This window comes from Stylophora pistillata, chromosome 10, assembly GCF_964205215.1.
Source record: "Stylophora pistillata chromosome 10, jaStyPist1.2, whole genome shotgun sequence".
NCBI lineage: Eukaryota > Metazoa > Cnidaria > Anthozoa > Scleractinia > Pocilloporidae > Stylophora > Stylophora pistillata.
In genome coordinates, this window is record NC_142528.1 from 13,149,497 (window position 1) to 13,168,828 (window position 19,332).

A 19,332-nucleotide genomic window follows, 5' to 3' on the forward strand; every position below is an offset into this window, starting at 1 on the left:
ATTGGTGTTCTTGTACATAATAAGTGAATCATTTTGTATAGGATGGGCAAAGCTAAGTGATGCAGCCAATGTTATGTTACATACAGTTAGTGTCCAATGTATAACAGTAATAAATTAGATTTAGACACTGGAACTGTTAAAAATGTGCCAAGTTCATTATCCTGTCTTTCCTTAATCCGTGTAAAAGATAAGTAGGACAAATCCTTTCAATGTTTTTCTTCTAACTATTAAATATCTACACCGATGGAATTTTTTTTTCACATACAGGCAACTTGTTGTACCTGGACGAACACAAATTATTGAATATGCAGTGTGGTCTAAAAAGAATCAGTGTATTGGTCGATCCTTCACATTAAAAGCGCCCAAAAGAAATAAGCAATGATTTAACAATCGATATCAGTCAAACATCGTCAATAGTACCAATGAGTACCCGAGAAGTGATTGATAAACTGCTCTTGGTTGCTGTTGACGAATAAACCGGAGTTCACTCTCGATCTCGGGTGGGCGATATTGAATGTAAGCTAATTGACCCATTACCACCAACACACCCCAAGATAGTGTCAAGATAACCTAATTTATAATCTTACCTCGAGCATCGTGCGCTTCAGTAACTTGCTTTAACTCAGCTCAGTCGATATATTTCATTCCTCCATGACATCTCGAGCGCGCGTCAAAAACATGAAAATAACTTTCATAGGAACAACAGTGGACTCCAAACCTCATTTTGCCTTGAAACTACAATGCCAATTCTTGAACTTGTCCCTTTCGAAATTCCAAATAATATAAACACCACGCGTAGTGAATGACAAAACAGTACGAAAAAATAGCATTTCTAACACTAAGTCGATGAAAAGAGAAAAAATAAAACGGTAGACTCCTTAACTCCCTTGCAGTCTTCGCGGTTCAAGTATTAAACTACCAGAGACTTTGTGTTTTGATAAGATATTCAACGGTAAAGTTTTAAAAGCGTAGAGGGGAGAAGTAAACACAACAATGGACGTCATCTGCGCATGTCTGAAATTTTCCTTAACTCACGTGCATACGCTGTTCTGTGAGGCCTAAATTTTTAATTATAACATAACCAAAGTAAAGCGCGCGCTCTGATTGCTCAATTTAGCGTCCCCCATTTGCCCATGGGTGTACGCTGCTTATTTGTTAAATAAAAGGGAACTCTTTAACTACAATGTATCACAAATGGTAAACACCACGGCGTACGCTATTGAGTAATGGATGCACTTGGGAGGTTTGCTAAGCACAGAAGAAACTAGAGTCGCTCTCGGCTATCGCCTCGAGCGACTCTTACGCTTCTTTCGTGCTTAGCAACCTCCCGCGTGCATCCATAACTCAATAGTGTACGCTGTGGTGTTTACCATTTGTTAAATATGTGCACCTTACAATTAACGGAAAACACGTTTAGTACGAATAAATCTGGAAACCGAAATATGCGATTTGCAGCTTTAAGAGACTATTATTTATCTATAGAGAGCTTAAGCATCAGACGTTTTTGATGTCACGGACGTCAGAATACCGGGGGAGACTGGATCGACAACGGCGTTTTAGGCGCGAAATTTTTTACTTAAGCTGGACACCTGCGTCACCACGAACGTGACAGCTGATCACAGTTGTCACGTTTTTGGTCATTGTTTACAAAGGAAATGTGGCCGTAATTTGCAACATGCCGTATTTAAAGGATGTGAGAAAATCACTTTTAATCGCTCATGACCAAGGACTGGTGTCAGATGAGGAACTGTTGCTATTACTGACAGAGAATTCGTCAAAAAACCCTGAGTTTTCGTACGAAAAATACGCGAGGTTTAGTATCGAGAGTATCGAGGAACCTGAGTGCAAGTCCGAGTTTAGAGTTGAAAAAAAGGACCTTCCACTGCTGGCTGATGCGCTTCGACTACCGGACACCTTCCACTGTAATCAGAGAACCACTGCCGACGAGTTAGAGGGGCTATGTATTTTGCTCAGGCGAATGTCGTTTCCTTACCGATATAGCGACATGCTCGCACGATTCGGCCGACCGGTTCCTGAACTTAGCATGATATCAAATACGGTGATGAATTATATTTACGATATACATGGTCACAAACTGTGTCAGTGGAATCATGATCTACTGAATCCACGTGACTTCAACACCTACACGGATGCTATATCGAATAAAGGGGCTGCACTACAAAACGTAACGATCTTGCACTGATCCTTTTGTCATTGAATCCTTGAATAACGGATCTTGTAATCCACTTAGCGCCTCTGCGATCGACAGCCATATTTGCGCTCGGTTGCTCGTTTTCTTCTTTGCTTTAAACGGATTCTGCACTCTGACTTCTTTCATTAGTGCTACGTCGTGCTGTTCAGACCATTCCATAGGCCCACTACATAAAAGAAAAAAGATAGAAGCGAGTGTTACTGTAGGTAGTAGCTGTATAAAATAGTCGATCACATTTCAGCACTAAAAATACAAAGCTTAATGGCGGGGAAATTAATGCACTTTCTTGAACGTGAAATACGGCAACGACATAAACCTCTCGACAAAAAGAAAACAACTAATAACAAAAACAAACACATGGCAAGATAACTTGCTATTATATAAGTATTTTTCCTGTTCTGGAAAAAACCTCTGCTCGTAGGATAACTAAAAGAATGGCGACAAACAAAAAAAGAATTCACGATCAAACAAAACCAAGTAACAGAACCTGCGGAAACTTGTGCCAAACACGAAGTTAGGCACATTTTGTCCCATTTTTAAAAGTTATTGTTTAAGTGCAGATAAAAAACTACTTTCTTATGAAACCTACAATGTACTTACGGGTTTGATTTGACGATTGAAAATGAAGACATGATGTCAGTCTTGTACTGAGACAGTCCTGAAACAAAGCAAAACAACACGCACGGCAAACATCCCACTTTCACGTCTGCAACCTCACGTCAAAAACGTCTGCACATGCGTACTGATTGCGAAGCTCATATTTAAACTTCCGGTTGACGTCCGTGAATCAAAAACGTCCGATGCTTAAGCTCTCTTATGTCAATTCTGGTATAACCTTAGTTTTCTCTAGTTCCTCTACTCTTACTGTATAATCATTATTCGTTACGACATGACGAGATAGCTACGTAGTTTCAGGAGTACGTGGTCACGCAGTTGCTTGACCGTCAGTGATCGTTGCTAAGCGACAACTGTAGATATGATTCAGTACAGGCAAAGTGGACTAAAAGGTATTGAACCACATATGAGCTGTGATTTTTTCCTACTTGGCTACATAGCTGCTTGCTCCACGTTACTGCATGGATGCGAAGCTTCCAAGCTTCAAGGCTAATGAGCGAACCAGCACGTACAAACTTTCGTAAACTCGCAGCTCAATTAAGCAGTGACTTAGTCTGCTACACAGCCGTTCTTAGGCTCGTCACGCAACGCTCCTCCCCACGAACGTGAGGGAGGAGCGTTGCGTGACCACCCTAAGAACGGCTGTATAGCGACTAGCAGTGACTGTGACCGGGCTACAAAGCAGATTGAGTATGGACAAAGTGGAATCCACGTGTAATCTAAGCCTTGCATGGTTTTCGTTCTGCCGCGTTCTTTTGCTCTCGGAGTCGCTTGTAATTAGCTCGGTGAAAGTGCACAGTAAAAACAGGTTGGAAAACATGTCAAGGTTCCCTGTTAAAGGGAATGCTGATATAGCGCAAAAACAGTCGTTTAATTACCACAACACTTCTAAAGTGTTTTGACGAAGAGGGCACGGCTGGCAGAACAGTTATTCAGTAATTTGGAAAGAAGTGTGACATAAACTTGTAGCTCAATTAAGCAGTAACCGTGACTAAGCCACAAGGCAAATTTTAGCATCGACATACTGTGTAAACTACGAGCCTTTCGAGTATGTGAATAACCTCAGTGCATGGTTTTGTCCCGCCACGTTCTTTTCCCATCAAAGTCGCTTGTAATCAGATCGGCAAAAGTGTATGCAGTGAAAACAAGTTCGAAAACAAGTCAAGGCTCGCTGTTTAAGAGAATCCCGATAAAGCACAAAAACAGTCGTCTAATTACCAAATCACCTGCAAACTATTTTGGTAAAGAGAACTGACAGAACAGTTATTTAATCATTTGGAGAGAAGTGTACTAGGAGAATATCGGCCCGAGGTCTTGACAGTACAAAAAAGACCGTACAAAAAAGACCAAGGGCCGATATTCTTCCAGTACGGTCCCGAGCAAGCTTCGTTAATAAGAGATTTATTATACGACTGAAGTTCAAAGAAACACAAGTGCGGTATCATTCGGGACCATTCTGGACAGTGCCCGGTCCAATACTGAGAGAATATTGACCGGCAATAGAGCATTTTGATTAGTTGATTTTAGTTTTTGGCCCTCTGACTGCCCGAGTCGTGTAATAATTTAACTTACTTTATTTGCTTCGTTCTTACTCATGAATCATATACCTGTTTGAATCAATTTCACTTTTCTAAATTAACGATTTTGTAATCTCCTAATTGTAATTTTTATTTTCAACCTCCTTGATATGTTTTAATATTGTCTGCAACCACCCGACTCGATTAGCTTTGCTACATTTGGTTGGGTATTTCTTTAATTTTTCTTCTTTTTTTTTTATTTATTTATTTCTTCTTAAATAAATATATGATAAGTTTGGTAGAATATCGTATATTCTAAGGAAAGATGGTGAAAGAAATAAAGTATACAGTTAATTTAAAAAAAAAAAGTATACAGTAATCATAGTATGATGATTTTAGTTGGTGTCTAGTTCAAGGACGGAAAATGGCGACACACAAGTGAACATTGGGGAAAATTACCAGTTTGGTGTTCAAACGCTCTAACTCTAACGCGTATCTTTCAGACCCTTCTCAACCATATTTAAGTTGTTAAGAATTTCTTTATCCAGCTCTGACCTAAACATCAAATTAAGGAGCGATACCATACGGAGAAAGTAGAGGCCAATCGCTCTTAAGGACTGAAACGATTACTAAAGGTAAATAAGAATAGAATCAGCCATTTTGGAAGCCTAATGAGTTTTACCGCTCTTCTTGATATGATAACATAAGTAGTTGTAACAGTGTAACAGCGGTTTCATTAGTGGTATAAACATGGGAAACGAACTCCAAGAGTTTGTTCGTGACCGATTTAATAGTACTGACCGTTTGACGGAGGACTGCTCATTTCAGGTTTGACCGTAGAAAACCGATATATTATGAATAGCCAACAAAGAAATTAATGGGCAACATTTAGGAGACCTTGAGTATCAAAAAAGATTGAAAGTAGGTCGCAAAGACTGTACATTGAATTCAATAACAGGATGTGAATTCCTTCGATGAAACCGGCTGTTGATTAATCTATTTGATATTTACATGAAAATAGAAAGCGGAATGAGGACAAATTAAGCCGGAATGGCGTCACAATGTAAAATAAGCGGATATAGATTCCTCCACTGAGTATACTTAAAGGAAAAAAAAATACAGTACAGCGGACGTAAATTCCATCACCCAGTTTAATCTTCCTGTTTTTCATTTTTAGCAATAGAAGCAATATAACTGATACAAAACTTTGATTCCATGAGCTATATTGTTACACCAAGAACACGAAGATGACTTTGTTATTGTGGTTGGTTTTTAGGAACAAGAGTCTCTGTCTCTTGTTGCTTTCCCAATGAGATTAAATATCGAACTATTTAGTGAAAGGAACGCAGTCATGACACTTTCAGCTATAGAAGCACATTTACAAGGGTGAAATAAGGTGGCGTATAAGGTTTTACTATCCTAAAGTATAATCCTAACCCACCATGATAAGGTTGGAAGTTGCACATTTTTTGAGCACTTTCAAGGTTTCGGCTCGATCAGAGGTCATTGCCACTCAGTGTGACAAAGAATCTCAAGAGGGTGGAACATTTAGAAATGGGTAAGCAAGACCTTAAAATAGTCAAAATAACAGTAATGAAGCATTAAAGATAGTCGCGTAAACACATAGAGCTCGTCAACTATTCCTCCATCAGGACCAGAGATACACAGAGAAACATGGGGGATGCGTCAACTCTTCCAGACTATTTTTTTGATGCCTATGGAATTGATCAAGCTTCGTTTCTTTCAGCCTTCAAAGATGCTGGCAAAGGAATGTTTAGCTTAAGACCTAGTTGGTCGTTAGGCTTTACCCATGCGGTGTTGACAACCGGTGATAAACCTAAAACCGTGGCTACAGTGGGAGGACGGCCCCTTGAAGCAAGTAGTGCCGGTGAGTTATGGAAAAAGTGCACAGAGAAATCTGTCACTGAAGAGTATTGTTGTGTATACAACTGCACCAACCTTGATTGTCGCGCGAGTCCTCAAAAGGCAAGAGCCACTGCACATGTCTATGCTTCTTTTCAAACACCACAACATGACATCCGCTACATGATACTGCTTCCAACATGCAGTGCCGATAATAATGCAAGAAAATGTAGCAAAGAGGAAGTAAACTTTCCTGAAACAGGCAAAGACGCGTTTGTGTTGTACACAGCTCTTCGTAATCCGCCTCCTCGAGTGATCTTCATCGAAGTATCAAACGCGACGGCTGCTGGAAAAGGCAGCGCGGGTAAAGGCATCGGGAAAGGCGGAGGATTAAAAGGTGATTATCCCCCTGGTCCACCAGCTGGAGCATCGATAGCTGGTAAACATCGCTGAGCCACTGCAGGAAAAGGCAGCGCGGGTATAGGTAATGGGAAAGGAAAAGGCGGAAGACTAAAAAGAGTGAGACCAAGTTAACAAGATAAAAAGTGAGCAGCGATGGTTTATATTATCGGTTTAAGACTAAATAGTTATAAAGTCAACTTTAACAATGACGAACGGCACAGTTAATCGTAGTCTCTACGGATTTAATTTCTGTACAATGTAAATATTTCTTAGATAAGAAAACAAAAAGTAAGTGTTTATGCGATTGGATTTTCCATTCAGGTGGCATTGATATTTATCTCAGTCCTCAGTGTAAGGGTCACTTTACATGCAACGTATGCAGCTTGAGGAAGTAATTAAAGAACGTGTGACAATGGCTCGGGGATCATATATTTCTACTAAACTCAAACATCGTAAGGGCAATCAATCTTATTGCAACACTTAAGAAGTAAAGGAGGGCGGGAAAGTCGGGGAAGGGGGTGAAGTGGGGATATTGATTCTGCCTCCTGCAGGAATTTTAGAAGAATTCACACGTCACGTACATAAAACGGAAAACTTCTAATTTCTCTTTTTGTGTACAAGGGTTCTGAAGGAAATCTTGAGATTTTTTTGAAACGAAAGAGAAATTAACGGTTCACGTATATTTCAGGTAGCAAATCACGACTCGCACTATTTGGAATCCAGTCGTTTCGTTGCAGAATAGAGCAGCCCGTGTGTTGACATTCTTTAACTATGATGGAAATGCAACTGAGCTACTCGAGGTTTTAAGGTGGAAAAATCTTGCACGCCAGCAGGAAATCCATAAAGCCACCATGATGTTTAGATGTCTGCACGGGCTAGCTCCAGGGTATCTATATTCAAAGTTAACGCGGCGTGACTCTGCTTATGACCTCAGGGACTCTGAGAATAAGCTTAATGTTCCACTACCGCACACTAATTATTACAGAAAAAGCTTTAGCTACAATGGTGCCACATTATGGAACAGTTTATCGCGCGATATAAGGAACACAAAGTCTCTGGGGTTATTTAAACGTAAGACTAATGACATTCTTTAACTCTAACGCACGGCATTCACGGAAAGCAGCTTTAGTGTTATAGTATGTAGTTTTAATTTTAAATATCTTAGCTTATGCGATATGTATTTTTATAGGCTGATGAATTGATCGTGTCTAAATAAAGATTACAATACAATACAATACAACTGACGGTCGTCTCGTACCCAGTCGTTTCGTTCCCATCAGTTGATTCATGCCATTTTGAGTCGGTTCGTACCCAAACTGTAAGTCAATTCGTACTCGTCCCGATATACACTCTTTCGAAATAACTCGCGCGCGAACACTCTTTCGAAATAACTCGCGCGCGAGCGTGTGAACTGATTTCGACAGTTGCGTATAATAAGTCTGAAGAATGATCTGAAGCAAGTAAAAGACCACAATGTTTTGTTGTGTATACTGGTAACTTTCATAACAAAAACTGCTGAATGGAAGCCACGTACTAAAACCTTTGGACGCACTTAATATTGCTATTTGAAAAAAGAAACCAACTGAGTACGAATCGACCCATCTGGGTTCAAAACGAGTGCATACGAAAAGACCGTAGCTACGAAACGACTCGTAACCGTGAACACCACACATTTTAAAAAGGAAAACTTGAAAGATTGTCAATAAACTTTTCAAAAGCCATGGAACCATTACGATTGCGTAGCTCTTCTGTTCTTTGCTACTTGTTAAGTCCGCATCTTTAAGTTGATATTTTCCCTCCGCACAAACACCTTTAAGGACGACTGACACGCAACTTCTTCATTGAATTGAATTTGTTGTTGTTCTTTATTAAAATTTACATATTTTTCTCGCCTTGTTAGTTAGAATAACATCTCAGGTGTTTTTCATGTTAGGCGTGTTAGTCAGCTTTGCAGTTGTCACTTCGCCGTCTTTTTAAGAGAAGAATTACATAATATGTCGAAATGATATTAGAACAAAAAGTTGCAAACGAGCCGCAAGCGAGAGTGCAACTGATCACTGATGTTTTCAACACATTAAATTGACTTTATATTTAATCTGTTACCAAACAGGCCCACTGCATGGAATTTAACTGTTTGTTGACCAGAAAATGGACAAATAAAGCATGAAAAACAAAAACTTTGTAGATATGATCAATGTCATTAACACTTTCTAGACCCTTAAATCCCTAAAATGTTTATCGCTTTTTTATACAATATCTACCGACTAGTAAAAAATTATCACACGTAGAATTAAGTGATACCTCAGAGAAACAAACTTCTATTACCATTAACTTGGAATCGCTTAAATATATAAAATAAAGTTGTTCTGTTAAGAAACCGACTGTTAGGATTAGGTCGCAGAGTTCGAAGACCCATTTTAACAAGCTGATTTTTTCGATGACATCAATCAGATCTTTTATTTAAACCTACAATGCACTGTCTTCGTGATATGCTTTGTTATCCGATCCAGATACTTTGTCATACATTGGAGACACATAGCTCTGTAAAACAAAGATAGCCAAGATCAGTCAGACAAGGAAAAAGTAAATTTGAAAGTCTTGGGGAACGGTTATTGCTACTCATCGCCAGAGGGGGAGAGGGGGAATTTTTCTGTCAAAATAAAATTTACGTAAGCCTCCTTCTATAAGGCTCTGTAATGTTCTAAGGATTCCCTCTCATTGGCAGTCAATTTTCTGTACTCTCCACTTTATACTCTGTTAGCAACGACCGATCCTTTCCCCTCCGTCCCCCCCTGAAACCCTTGTGATCCCCCACAAAATAACTGGTCAACAAACCTGTGGTGCGTTACGACTCTTGAAATCAGGATGAGCCCTCAAGCCGTTAGATCCGTTCTCCATTAATTCCCAGTTTCCATCAAGAGCATAGAGTTCTCTCTTTTCATCCCGAACAGCGTTTCTGTATTTAATCTGTTTAAAGAGACGAATAAATGAAAATAACGCCTAAGCAACTCTTGACAGCAAACTACACAACCTTTGTGCCTCAATATTTTTGTTGCTATAACCTTTCAAAATCATTGTCAGTCGTAGATATCAAAGAATTCCGTCGGAGTCATGCCGTGCGCCACCACGTTCCTACAGCTAACACATAGTGATGATAAAAATTTTTGTGCCCAAAAAGTAAATTGAAAGTTCCAACCACCCCTCTTTTCCGTTCCTTCCCTCGCTAGAAGGAGTAATCTTTCCCAACCGTTCCTTCTCTCGCTCCCTTACCCGCCCTTCCCCTACCAAAGAAATTGGCACCACAGTAGAGCTCTTAAAAGGTACAATTTAAGCTCGGTCGGCGGAGAAAGATAAGTTTCAAAGATCATTTAATTTCAAGCGCGGAACAAAGTTTTCGATAAGTACCCAGACCAGGACCAGCCAATTACATGTTTGCAATTAGGGATACATCTATATCTATCGCCGAGCACGCCAAATTCGATCCTTTCAGATATGTCCATGGTTGATGGTTTTGATGATTGCAGTACCCATCCCAAAATGAAAAGCAGTTGATTGAATACTCACTGCTAAAACGCAAATAGCTACTATAAGAAAAAAGATTATTGCTGCAGCTGCTATTAGCACGATCTCCCAATCCTTGACAGTCGTTTTTCCTGTAAAAAGAAAGTAAGCGAGAAAGCCATTAGAACAGGAAATCCTGATAACTTATGTTGGCGCAAAAAATCATTCAGGTGAAGGTTTTTTAGTCACAACAGGCCTATGATATAAAGTATGACGCTTTTCATATATGCCACTATGAGCTGGGTTTTTCGAACGCCGCCTTTGACTCCAGATTTCTTGCTAGTGTTGATCGGCTTTAAAGCACATTTCTAATTTTTCAATTCAATTTAATAGTATGCTTCGTTGCTTGCAGAAACAGAATGTGAAAATGATTAGATTAGTTAGTTAGATCAGTAAGTTATTTCAGTACATTTCTCAAGTTACTGCTGAAGTAATCATGATAATTAGGGAAGTGGAGTAAAAATGAAATCCCAGAAGCCTGGATGCCGACGATCAAAAAACACAACAGCATATAGCTGACTCGTGCTCAGTCGGATCTTTTGAAGATCCTTCAAGATCCCGAAAAGAACCTCAAAAATCTAGACAGGAAAATAGAAGATCCTTAAAGATATTGAGCCTTATCGCCCCCGCACTTTACGATTTTTTTTTCGCGGATAGTGTATCCTTTTCATTTCATTCATTGATATAGTTCGCTTTTCTTGTCAGTAAACACCTATCGTGTTTATAACAAACTAAAATATTACTTGTTTGTTTGCAGATATAAAATTTCGCTTCTTGCGTTCAACTTGATGTCTCACTCGTTCGCTGCCTTCACTCGTGAGATATAATGAGTTGAACACTCGACGGGAAATTCCATATGTACACGCGGTATTTCGCTGGAACGATATATCACTGGAACGAGAAGTGCCAGAGAGACACGCCCTTACCTGATAGGCAGGTTTCCCCTTCAAACGCCGGAGTACATGTACACTTAAAATTTACACCATCCTCTTCGCAAGTTCCACCATTTTCGCATGGGTTTGGGTTACAGGTACTGAGTTCTAAGGGTAAAGACGCGAATGACTCAGATGGAATTAAGATGGAATATTAAGTACATAAGTTACACATATTTCGTCAGTCGGTAAAACCAAGTACATTTTCAAATTTCAAATGAAATCTGTACCAAGAATTTATAAGCTTTCGCTAAGTTTTCATAGACATCGCCAGAAATCGGGGACATTTTGCTCCCGCATTCATTGGTCAGCGGATTGCAGTCGGATGAAAACAAAGCTGGCGGTGAGGACAGATTCAATACAAAATATTGAACGAAGTTCTGTGGACCTTCTTTGTGGAGAAAAAAGCAAAAGAAAAACAACTTTGAACTGATCTCTTGGTATTTTTAATAGCAATTTTCAAGCTATTTTGGAAGTATCTCATTGTCAAGAAATGTCTCTTTTTATGGACGATTTGCTTACTTCGAACTTCCCTTTATTTAATGCGAGTCGGAGCTAGTTGACTCCCTAGTTCCTCAAATCGGCGATCCTTTGCCATGGATTACGCTATATTTGAAACAGACTAGAGGTAATGGCTAGCCTCGAATATCGAACATTGCTGACTTTGCTGGAAGTAAGTAGACAAACAGCTTTTGAATGTTATGTTAGAAGTACAGCTTAATCTCTACTGAACATGTTTCGAGTCGGAGCTAAGGAATAATCTAACTCGTATTTGTAGTATTTTAGATTTTTGTTGAAATCCCATACATTTCGTTACACGATTTCGCCGCCATTAACTTCTCAATACGCACGCGCGTCCGGCTTTTTGACCCAGATTTCTGGCAATGGAAGTAGACGTAATTTCTCCTTTTTGCCCATCGCCTTCAACTCTAAAACGTTTTCACCCACGAAAGCTAACGAAAATCATCGATGATATCCTATGATACGGCTCCACCATGAAAACACTTTAAAATGAAAGAGATGTGGGCTTAATTTAAAATTTTGAGTAATACAAGACTAGCGACACGTACAGAGAAAAGTATTTTGTCTTGAAATGATACCACTTAAATCAAATCAGATATTTCTTTGTTATATTGCAAAAGTAGCAAATAGTTCGTATCTTAAAAGTCTCATAATGAACATCTAACGACACTTACTTTCCTCACAGTTTTTTCCAAAGTAACTATCGTTACAAACACATACAAAGTCATTTACTTTGTCAGTACAAAGACCATTTCCGGAACAGCTATCGTGTGTACAGTCATCAATATCTACGACAATGAAATAAAAAGAGTAGCGATTCGCGTTGTTAATAGGGGCTGGTAATGTATAAAAAACAAAATCTAAATGCATTTCATAACTTACTTATAGAGCAGTTCCCTCCAGTAAATCCTGGAGAACACGTAGGCTTTGGCGTTGCCGTAAGAACCATTTCACTAGCAGATGGTGATGGTATAACAGCCATCTTTGTCGTCGTATCAATAGCAGACGGGGATGACACCATTTGCATCATTGATGACATATCACTTGCAGATGGGGATGGCGTCATATGCACTGTTGATGTCATGTTACTTGCAGATGTGGATGGCATCACATTCATCATTGATGTCGTGTCACTTGCAGATGGGGATGACGTCGCATGCTCCGTTGATGACATGTTACTTGTAGATGGGGATGACATCATCTGCACCATTGATGTCATGTCACTTGCAGATGCGGATGACTTTATATTCATCATTGATGACATGTTGCTTGCAGATGGGGATGACAGCGCATGCACCATTGATGTCATGCTACTTGCAGATGGGGATGGCGTCATATGCACCATTGATGTCATGTCACGTGCAGATGGAGATGCCGTCGCATGCTCCTTTGATGACATGTTACTTGCAGATGGAGATGACATTGTTGTATTTGCAAAGCCTGCCGATACAAATTTTACACTTTAATTGCATCAATATAACTTTAGCTGGGGCCACCCTTTTAGCAAGTAATGTGTGAATAGCAGGGATAAAGAAAGAAAGAATCGACTTACCATCCGGTATACCAATCAGAATGCAGGCAACAAGAGCAACAAATTGTCTCTTCAGACGCTGAGCAATCATTATCATAAGGCGGTCGACAGAGTGCTAACGGTTGTTGAAGTAGATAAGCTAAATTTCTTGATTTGATAATGTTCTGCGTGATGGCTTCTGTGCAAAGAGAGGAAAAATAACTGTTAAAATGTTAACACAAGAATGTGACCTAAGAGGGAAAAAGCTATAATTTTATTGCGTGACCTCAATAGTTTTGTAGAATTTAAACTTTGTCCTTTCTATACCTATTCTTCAATCGGTCCGAAAAAAAGGCCGTTTGGTTTTAGTTAGGTTTCTTCACCATACGAACTACAATGTAAGTTTGTGCAAGTAAATTCGTGAACTTTTTGAATGAATTATAACAGAAGTACATTTTTTTGAAGTGCATTAAGGAGACGAAATAAATATTGGTAAGCTGATGGCAAAGAATGACAACAACGCTGGACCTTGAGGAGCTGAAGAGCGTATATCATAATTATATATATATCATATATCATAAGAAAAATCGCCAAAATCAGGTGACTTTCGACAGAAATTGTGGTGCCTCGTCGGTGGGGGTATTGAAAGATAATTAGCTTTTAATTTAAAGTGGTCGCCGTAAAGAAATCCTAAAGCTAACGTTTGGAGCCTTCGTCCTTCGTCAGAGTGAATCTTAGAGTAGTTGTTTATCGAAATGGTAGCATTCGCAGTTGAATTTTCGGAAGAATCACGTTACTCAAAGAGAGCAACCATTCCTATACCTACTTTTTTTTCGTTATAACGACGATTAAAACTAGGATATTATGATTTCCGAAGTATGCGTCTTTTCGAGAGTTCCATTCAACTACATCTCTTTAGTATCCAACTTGATTTGAATGTCAACAAATACTTCAAACTTGCTTTCGTGCAATGAAGCTTTCAAGTATTATGTTGTTTTAAATAAACACTCAAAATGATAATCATTATCTAAAAAAAAAACCCTCTTTGGCGATGATTTAAGTGATGCATCTCCACCTATTATTTAAGTACCCACAGACATTTATCGGCAAACGGGAATAAGCGGTATTCACGATCTTCACTCTGGTATTTACTGGGTCATTTACTTTACCCTCATTTCCCTTTATATGCAGGAAAGGTTGTAGACCACCTAGCTCTTTCTCATGCCTGTGAGCCTCAACTCCGCCAGACTATACAATCGTGATGAAGATAACAGAGTTAACAGAGCGAAACTCTTTTCTTTGATATACTCCGTGAGTAAATGAAGAGCCAGTTAAGCGTTTTGGTTCAGGCCGTAAATGAATAAAGTCATTTTGAAAAGTTGGTCCAGTATGTTTGATAAAGAAGTAAAGTAAGATAAACTTTTGAGAGTATGGCAACTAACACGGGATAGTTGTTATTGAGTAACTAGACAACGCTTTGTCTGAGAAATCAGTGATAATGATCTATAATAATTGTTCCTTTATATTTCTATTGAAAAGTGTATCTTCACATGTAATAGCTGTCATCTTGCATAACACTGATCGAGTTATTTTAAGCTTGTGCGTAGTCTCTAGGATGAACGCAAAATGCAAATTAACATGGAGCTGTTCAGAATATCGTCACGTTTGTGGAAAACATGATTTAATTTAATGACGAAAGACTGATAACGATTTAAAATGAAAATTGAAAGAAGTAACCAGAACATGTAAGAATTGACAAAATTGATTTTTTACTGAAAGATTAAGTTTGTTTTTATCTGAAAGGGGTAGCGATCTTAGTTTAGTTCCTATGAACGAGCTGTCCAGTCCTTTGTAACTGACTTAATGCATATCACGTTCGCTTTACGGTTAGCTTCGCAAACGTATAATCTGACAGGAAAATGCTTTTTCCTCTATGGATTGTGGAATGCAAGGTACGACCCAGACCTTTTTGATTAAGTTCCCTCAAGGCTTCATTCCTGTTTCTTTATATCTATTCTTGTTATGTCGGCGAAATTTCTTTTATGTTTTGTTTACCAAAAAAGATGCTTCACGTTTGAAAATAAACCTAAAGTGTGTTTTTTCGTAAGAAATCCCCAAATTCATCACTTACTCCTACATTTCCAAAACTTAACATTTTTTCCTCTGGAAGGCAATCAAAACTTTTTTGAGAGGTAAACTCCTGAGGGCAAACTCGCAATGACTTCTGCATTAACTCCTGTTTTGTTTGTTTTCAGTGAGTCAGTCTTGACGAATTTTGCATACGTCAAAGAACACAAAGGTTGAATAGAAGACCTATTATGAATCGGCAAGTACTTTTTAAAGAACTTAATTGTTTTCTGGCGCATACAACCGCTAATATCGGTAAAAAATGATTCAGCTTAAATAAAAAAAAAGCACCTCCTCGGAGTAGAAGACTTACTTAAGTAAGATCTAAAACCAAATTGGCCCACAACCTTGTAAGATCAGTAAGATCTAACATTCACAATTCAGTCTGTTTGAAAAGCAGCCAACCATAACCTTTACTGAGGCAGAAGGCAAACCGGCAGAAACATGTGCTTCAGAAACCTTATTGCAGATGTTCTAAAAGGTTGATCTGTGAATAATAGGAAAACTGAAAAGTTTGAAGAGTTTCCTTTTCTCGTTTGCCATTACCAGTCGTATCTTTTTTCTCAGTCACGAATATTTATGATGATGACACGCACATTGAATTATTTCAAGCGTTTCAACCCGCGGTGTGCGACTTTAAGTTATCGTCGAACTTTGTATGAGTTAGGAAAGGAAGTCTCATAAAAAATACGTCGTCGTTGTAGCATTTATTAGAGCAATGTTGCGCAGAATATCACCGCATTACTTCAAATCGAAATGGTTTTGTTGGAATGATATCTACAAGAGACGTTGCTTAATTTTGTAAAATTCCGCAGAGTTTTTAACGTTAGCTGGGCAAACCCTTATGGCGCATCATCATGAAAAGCCTTGTATATAGTAAAATTGATACTATATCGGGAACAAAATTACGAATACTATGAAACCTTAGAAAAGCCGCCTTGATCACTCGATGGTAATTCCTGATGTTGGTCTATTATAAAACATCAGCAACTGGCAAGTGAGTTATCAAACCTTATTTGGTTTGAGTCAATACTGATCAAGCACGTAAGTTACCTTGAATCGAAAGTTAGATATTACAAGCTGTGTCTCATTACGATAAAACAACAAGAAATTTTCAAAGAAGAGATCTTACCTTAACGACCGGTCTTTAGACAGGCGAAAATGCGAGCAACGAAATGATGCGTGGAGATCATTACAAATACACGTCATATGAAACGTATTAATGCGGAAAGAGGAAATTATCAGGTTTGTGGGTGAAGGGTTGTGATTGCATAATAACTCCTAAGCGGTTGTCACGTATATAAGCTGTTCTGAACAATATTCTTCGACTCCAAAATGTTCGTAAAAAACCTAGCCTGTTACGGAGAGTGTTTTGGTAAGAAAGAATAAAATACATATGGTACTTATGTTTTCCTACCTCCGCTTTCCTTGTCTTTGGTTTCGCTGACATCGCCAGAAATCACGGACATTTCGAGCCCGCTAACAATTATCAGCGGTATATCGTATTACACTCCAGAACAATAGAATATCAAGAGAATTCAATATGGCGGCGATCATGGCTCGATCTGCAAAGAAGCGTGTTTCGTACCACGACTTACACAATTTGAGCACCGCGGATCCTCTATTTGATGAAAATAAAAAGAAAAGAAGAACAGCACGTAAATCTTTGGGATTGTTCGAGGCAGAGCGAATTATTACAAGCCGGGAGGACTCAGAGGTAAAACGCGAAGCTTTGATTATATTCAGTTATATTTCATGATAAGTTTATGAAAGGAAAAAATTGACACGTTAATTAGTTTATCCATATTACATTTTTAAGGGAACGAAATACCTTATTAAGTGGAAAGGCTTCAGCGCATTTCAGAATACTTGGGAGCCTGAAGAACACCTTTCCCAACTTTTGTTGAGGTAATTTATATTCACCATTAACCGCATTAGCAATATATTGATCAATTTGGTCAACTTGCTGTCTGATTGTTAACACAAGGGTACTCTAACTTTCAACAGACTTCCCTGATACCATACACATGGAAAGAATATGAAAGAAAGCACATAAGAAAACAGTAATGAATCACTGTTTTGGTTATACAAGACTGTTCACTCTGGCCGCTATCAACTTTGCATTGGTACATGTACTTGCTGTTAGTGTTGACTTTTATAATGCTTTTGTGTAGCTCTCAATATTGACTAACCAAGTGAGCTTGGAAGTACACATCCTAAGAACTGGGTTGTGAAAGTAAAACGTTTAAGTTTTAAATTAAAATTAACTATTTTTTGCAGGTACTTTGAGTCTCCAAAACCACATGTGGACACTGTCCAGGAGTGTGTGGACAGACTGAGAGTCTCCTTATCGGATGCTCTCAGGCACAAAGGTCCAACACAGGCTGTATCACTGGAATTTCGCCATGATGTCTTCAAATATCTATTTAGTGGAAAGGGAAGACATGCTGAGGAAAAGAACTGGCAATTATACGAAGAAAACGATTTTAGTAGATGTAAGCTTCCTACCAACTGGAGCTGTATATTAGATAAACATGGAGATGGAGTTAGGATTAGGTTTCCAGTTAAAATGAGGAGATTCCTTAGCCTATCTCCAAAAACCTATGAAAGGGTGGCTGAGGTTGTTGTTGAAGCCCCGAGGGCCTATACTGAAAAGATTTCAGTCAAGTTTGTTAAAGTCTCATCATCATGTAATTAGTCAAATTTATATAACATTTTGATATACAGTAACCAGTAAATGAGTACAAGGAGGACTAAATTAGTTAACCTATTATTCTCAGTGCTTCATTGTTTTTGCATGGTGAAATGAATTTTAACAGACTTACTGAATAATGTTATTTCCTAAGTAAATTTACAGATTATATTTATTGTACTTGAGAATTTTCGACAAGAGCCACTAGGTCTTTTTTTTTAAATTTAGTTATATTTTTCACTTTCATTCCTTTTCTTTTGATGACTTCTTTGAGTTGTGCAATTGTCATCTTGTTATAATCTTGGGTGGCACAAGTGGGGCTTTCATCAGATATTTCATCATCCTCGACCCGTTCCATGTACATGGATGTGCTTGCCGAAGAAGCCCGTTGTTCTTTCCTTTTTCGATGGATTTCATCCTCCCAGTAATCTAGCTTCCTTTTAGTGTAGGTGGCTTTCTTACGTTCATGGTGCTTTAGTTCCCACTGCCTACTTTCTGTGCAAAGTATGTCTCTGGCAGCATCCCACTTATTTGACTTGTGAAAGTGGATTCTCTTAGCATCATCGTTATTTTTTTCTACTCCTTGCCCGGTAAATTGTTTGAGACAACCATGCTTTTGCACAAAGAAAGGAAGGTGGTAGGGAATAAGGTGCATATAGGGGGTTACTCTGGGTCTGGTATACCCTTGGCGAACACCTCGTAGAGAACAGAAAAGTTCAATCCAAGCCTTTGCATCAAGAAATATGTCATGAGCAGAAGTGTTGGTGAGGTTAAAATCAGAAATCTTGTCATACAAGTGGCCAAAATCAACCCACAGTTGTTTAACTGTTGCAGATGTATTTGGGTACAGGAATTCCTGAAGGTTAGAGGGCAATCCACTCAGGAGTTTCTTTTTCTGGGACCCAAGGAGACTTGTAAATTCTTTGACCTGGCTTTCAGAGCCATCAGCATTCTTTTTGTTCCAGACAGAAAAAGATATTCCCAGGTCATTTATAGCTTTCACTAGTCTTGTAAGGTATATCCCTTTAGGTTGGCCTCTAGGCTTATCAAAATCCTCCACAGCATCCCTCTCCAGTACCTCATCAATGATATTCTGTAGTAGTTTGTCAGTTATTCGTAACAATAAATGAAGTTCATCAGGTATTACATGTGTTAGTGGAATGTTTAGAAGTGGCTCATGAATGCATCCAAAGTTATCTTTAGAAGAGCAGAGTGTTTTCATTTCTTCGAGAGTGCGCCTCATTGGTTCCTCATTGTAATGGTGGATGGGCTTGCTTGTGTCCCACCTGTCATCTTTGTGAATTTTGCACCAGGCACAAGCATAATCAGCTGTAGCTGAGCTCAACCCCAGGATCATGAGAAGGAACTTCATATCCCCA

General features: G+C 38.8%; 3 protein-coding genes and 1 long non-coding RNA gene across 4 annotated transcripts; 2 read left to right on the forward strand and 2 right to left on the reverse strand.

Annotated features, from left to right (window-relative positions):
* Nucleotides 1–2,055: 2,055 nt before the first annotated feature.
* LOC148721873 (uncharacterized) lies at nt 2,056–3,021 on the reverse strand. Its single transcript, XR_015992108.1, has 2 exons — nt 2,813–3,021; nt 2,056–2,378 (listed from the first exon to the last, which is right to left on the reverse strand). It is a non-coding gene; the product is annotated as an uncharacterized LOC148721873 (long non-coding RNA).
* A 2,524-nt stretch (nt 3,022–5,545) lies between these two features.
* On the forward strand, nt 5,546–8,751 carry LOC148721874 (uncharacterized). The gene is made up of 2 exons (XM_088735809.1): nt 5,546–5,902; nt 6,092–8,751. The coding sequence occupies exons 1-2, from the start codon at nt 5,899–5,901 to the stop codon at nt 6,658–6,660; spliced, it is 573 nt and encodes a 190-aa protein (XP_088591935.1). The 5' UTR covers nt 5,546–5,898; the 3' UTR covers nt 6,661–8,751.
* A 148-nt stretch (nt 8,752–8,899) lies between these two features.
* LOC111319531 (uncharacterized) lies at nt 8,900–16,625 on the reverse strand. The gene is made up of 8 exons (XM_088735794.1): nt 16,394–16,625; nt 13,177–13,333; nt 12,507–13,064; nt 12,299–12,412; nt 11,097–11,210; nt 10,174–10,262; nt 9,445–9,576; nt 8,900–9,150 (listed from the first exon to the last, which is right to left on the reverse strand). Exons 2-8 carry the CDS (start codon nt 13,250–13,252, stop codon nt 9,076–9,078), a joined length of 1,158 nt encoding a protein of 385 aa, XP_088591920.1. The 5' UTR covers nt 13,253–13,333; nt 16,394–16,625; the 3' UTR covers nt 8,900–9,075.
* An 82-nt stretch (nt 16,626–16,707) lies between these two features.
* Nucleotides 16,708–19,096, forward strand: LOC148721875 (chromodomain Y-like protein). The gene is made up of 3 exons (XM_088735805.1): nt 16,708–16,978; nt 17,081–17,169; nt 17,542–19,096. Exons 1-3 carry the CDS (start codon nt 16,805–16,807, stop codon nt 17,957–17,959), a joined length of 681 nt encoding a protein of 226 aa, XP_088591931.1. The 5' UTR covers nt 16,708–16,804; the 3' UTR covers nt 17,960–19,096.
* Nucleotides 19,097–19,332: the final 236 nt, after the last annotated feature.

Coding starts and splice junctions, on each gene's coding strand:
- LOC111319531 (XM_088735794.1), bottom strand. CDS start 13,252: ATGATAATGATTGCTCAGCGTCTGAAGAGACAATTTGTTGCTCTTGTT. Junction 12,413..12,506: donor TGGAGGGAACTGCTCTATAA/GTAAGTTATGAA, acceptor TCATTGTCGTAG/ATATTGATGACTGTACACAC. Junction 11,211..12,298: donor TGGAAAAAACTGTGAGGAAA/GTAAGTGTCGTT, acceptor CTTTACCCTTAG/AACTCAGTACCTGTAACCCA.
- LOC148721875 (XM_088735805.1), top strand. CDS start 16,805: ATGGCGGCGATCATGGCTCGATCTGCAAAGAAGCGTGTTTCGTACCAC. Junction 16,979..17,080: donor CAAGCCGGGAGGACTCAGAG/GTAAAACGCGAA, acceptor TACATTTTTAAG/GGAACGAAATACCTTATTAA. Junction 17,170..17,541: donor CTTTCCCAACTTTTGTTGAG/GTAATTTATATT, acceptor TATTTTTTGCAG/GTACTTTGAGTCTCCAAAAC.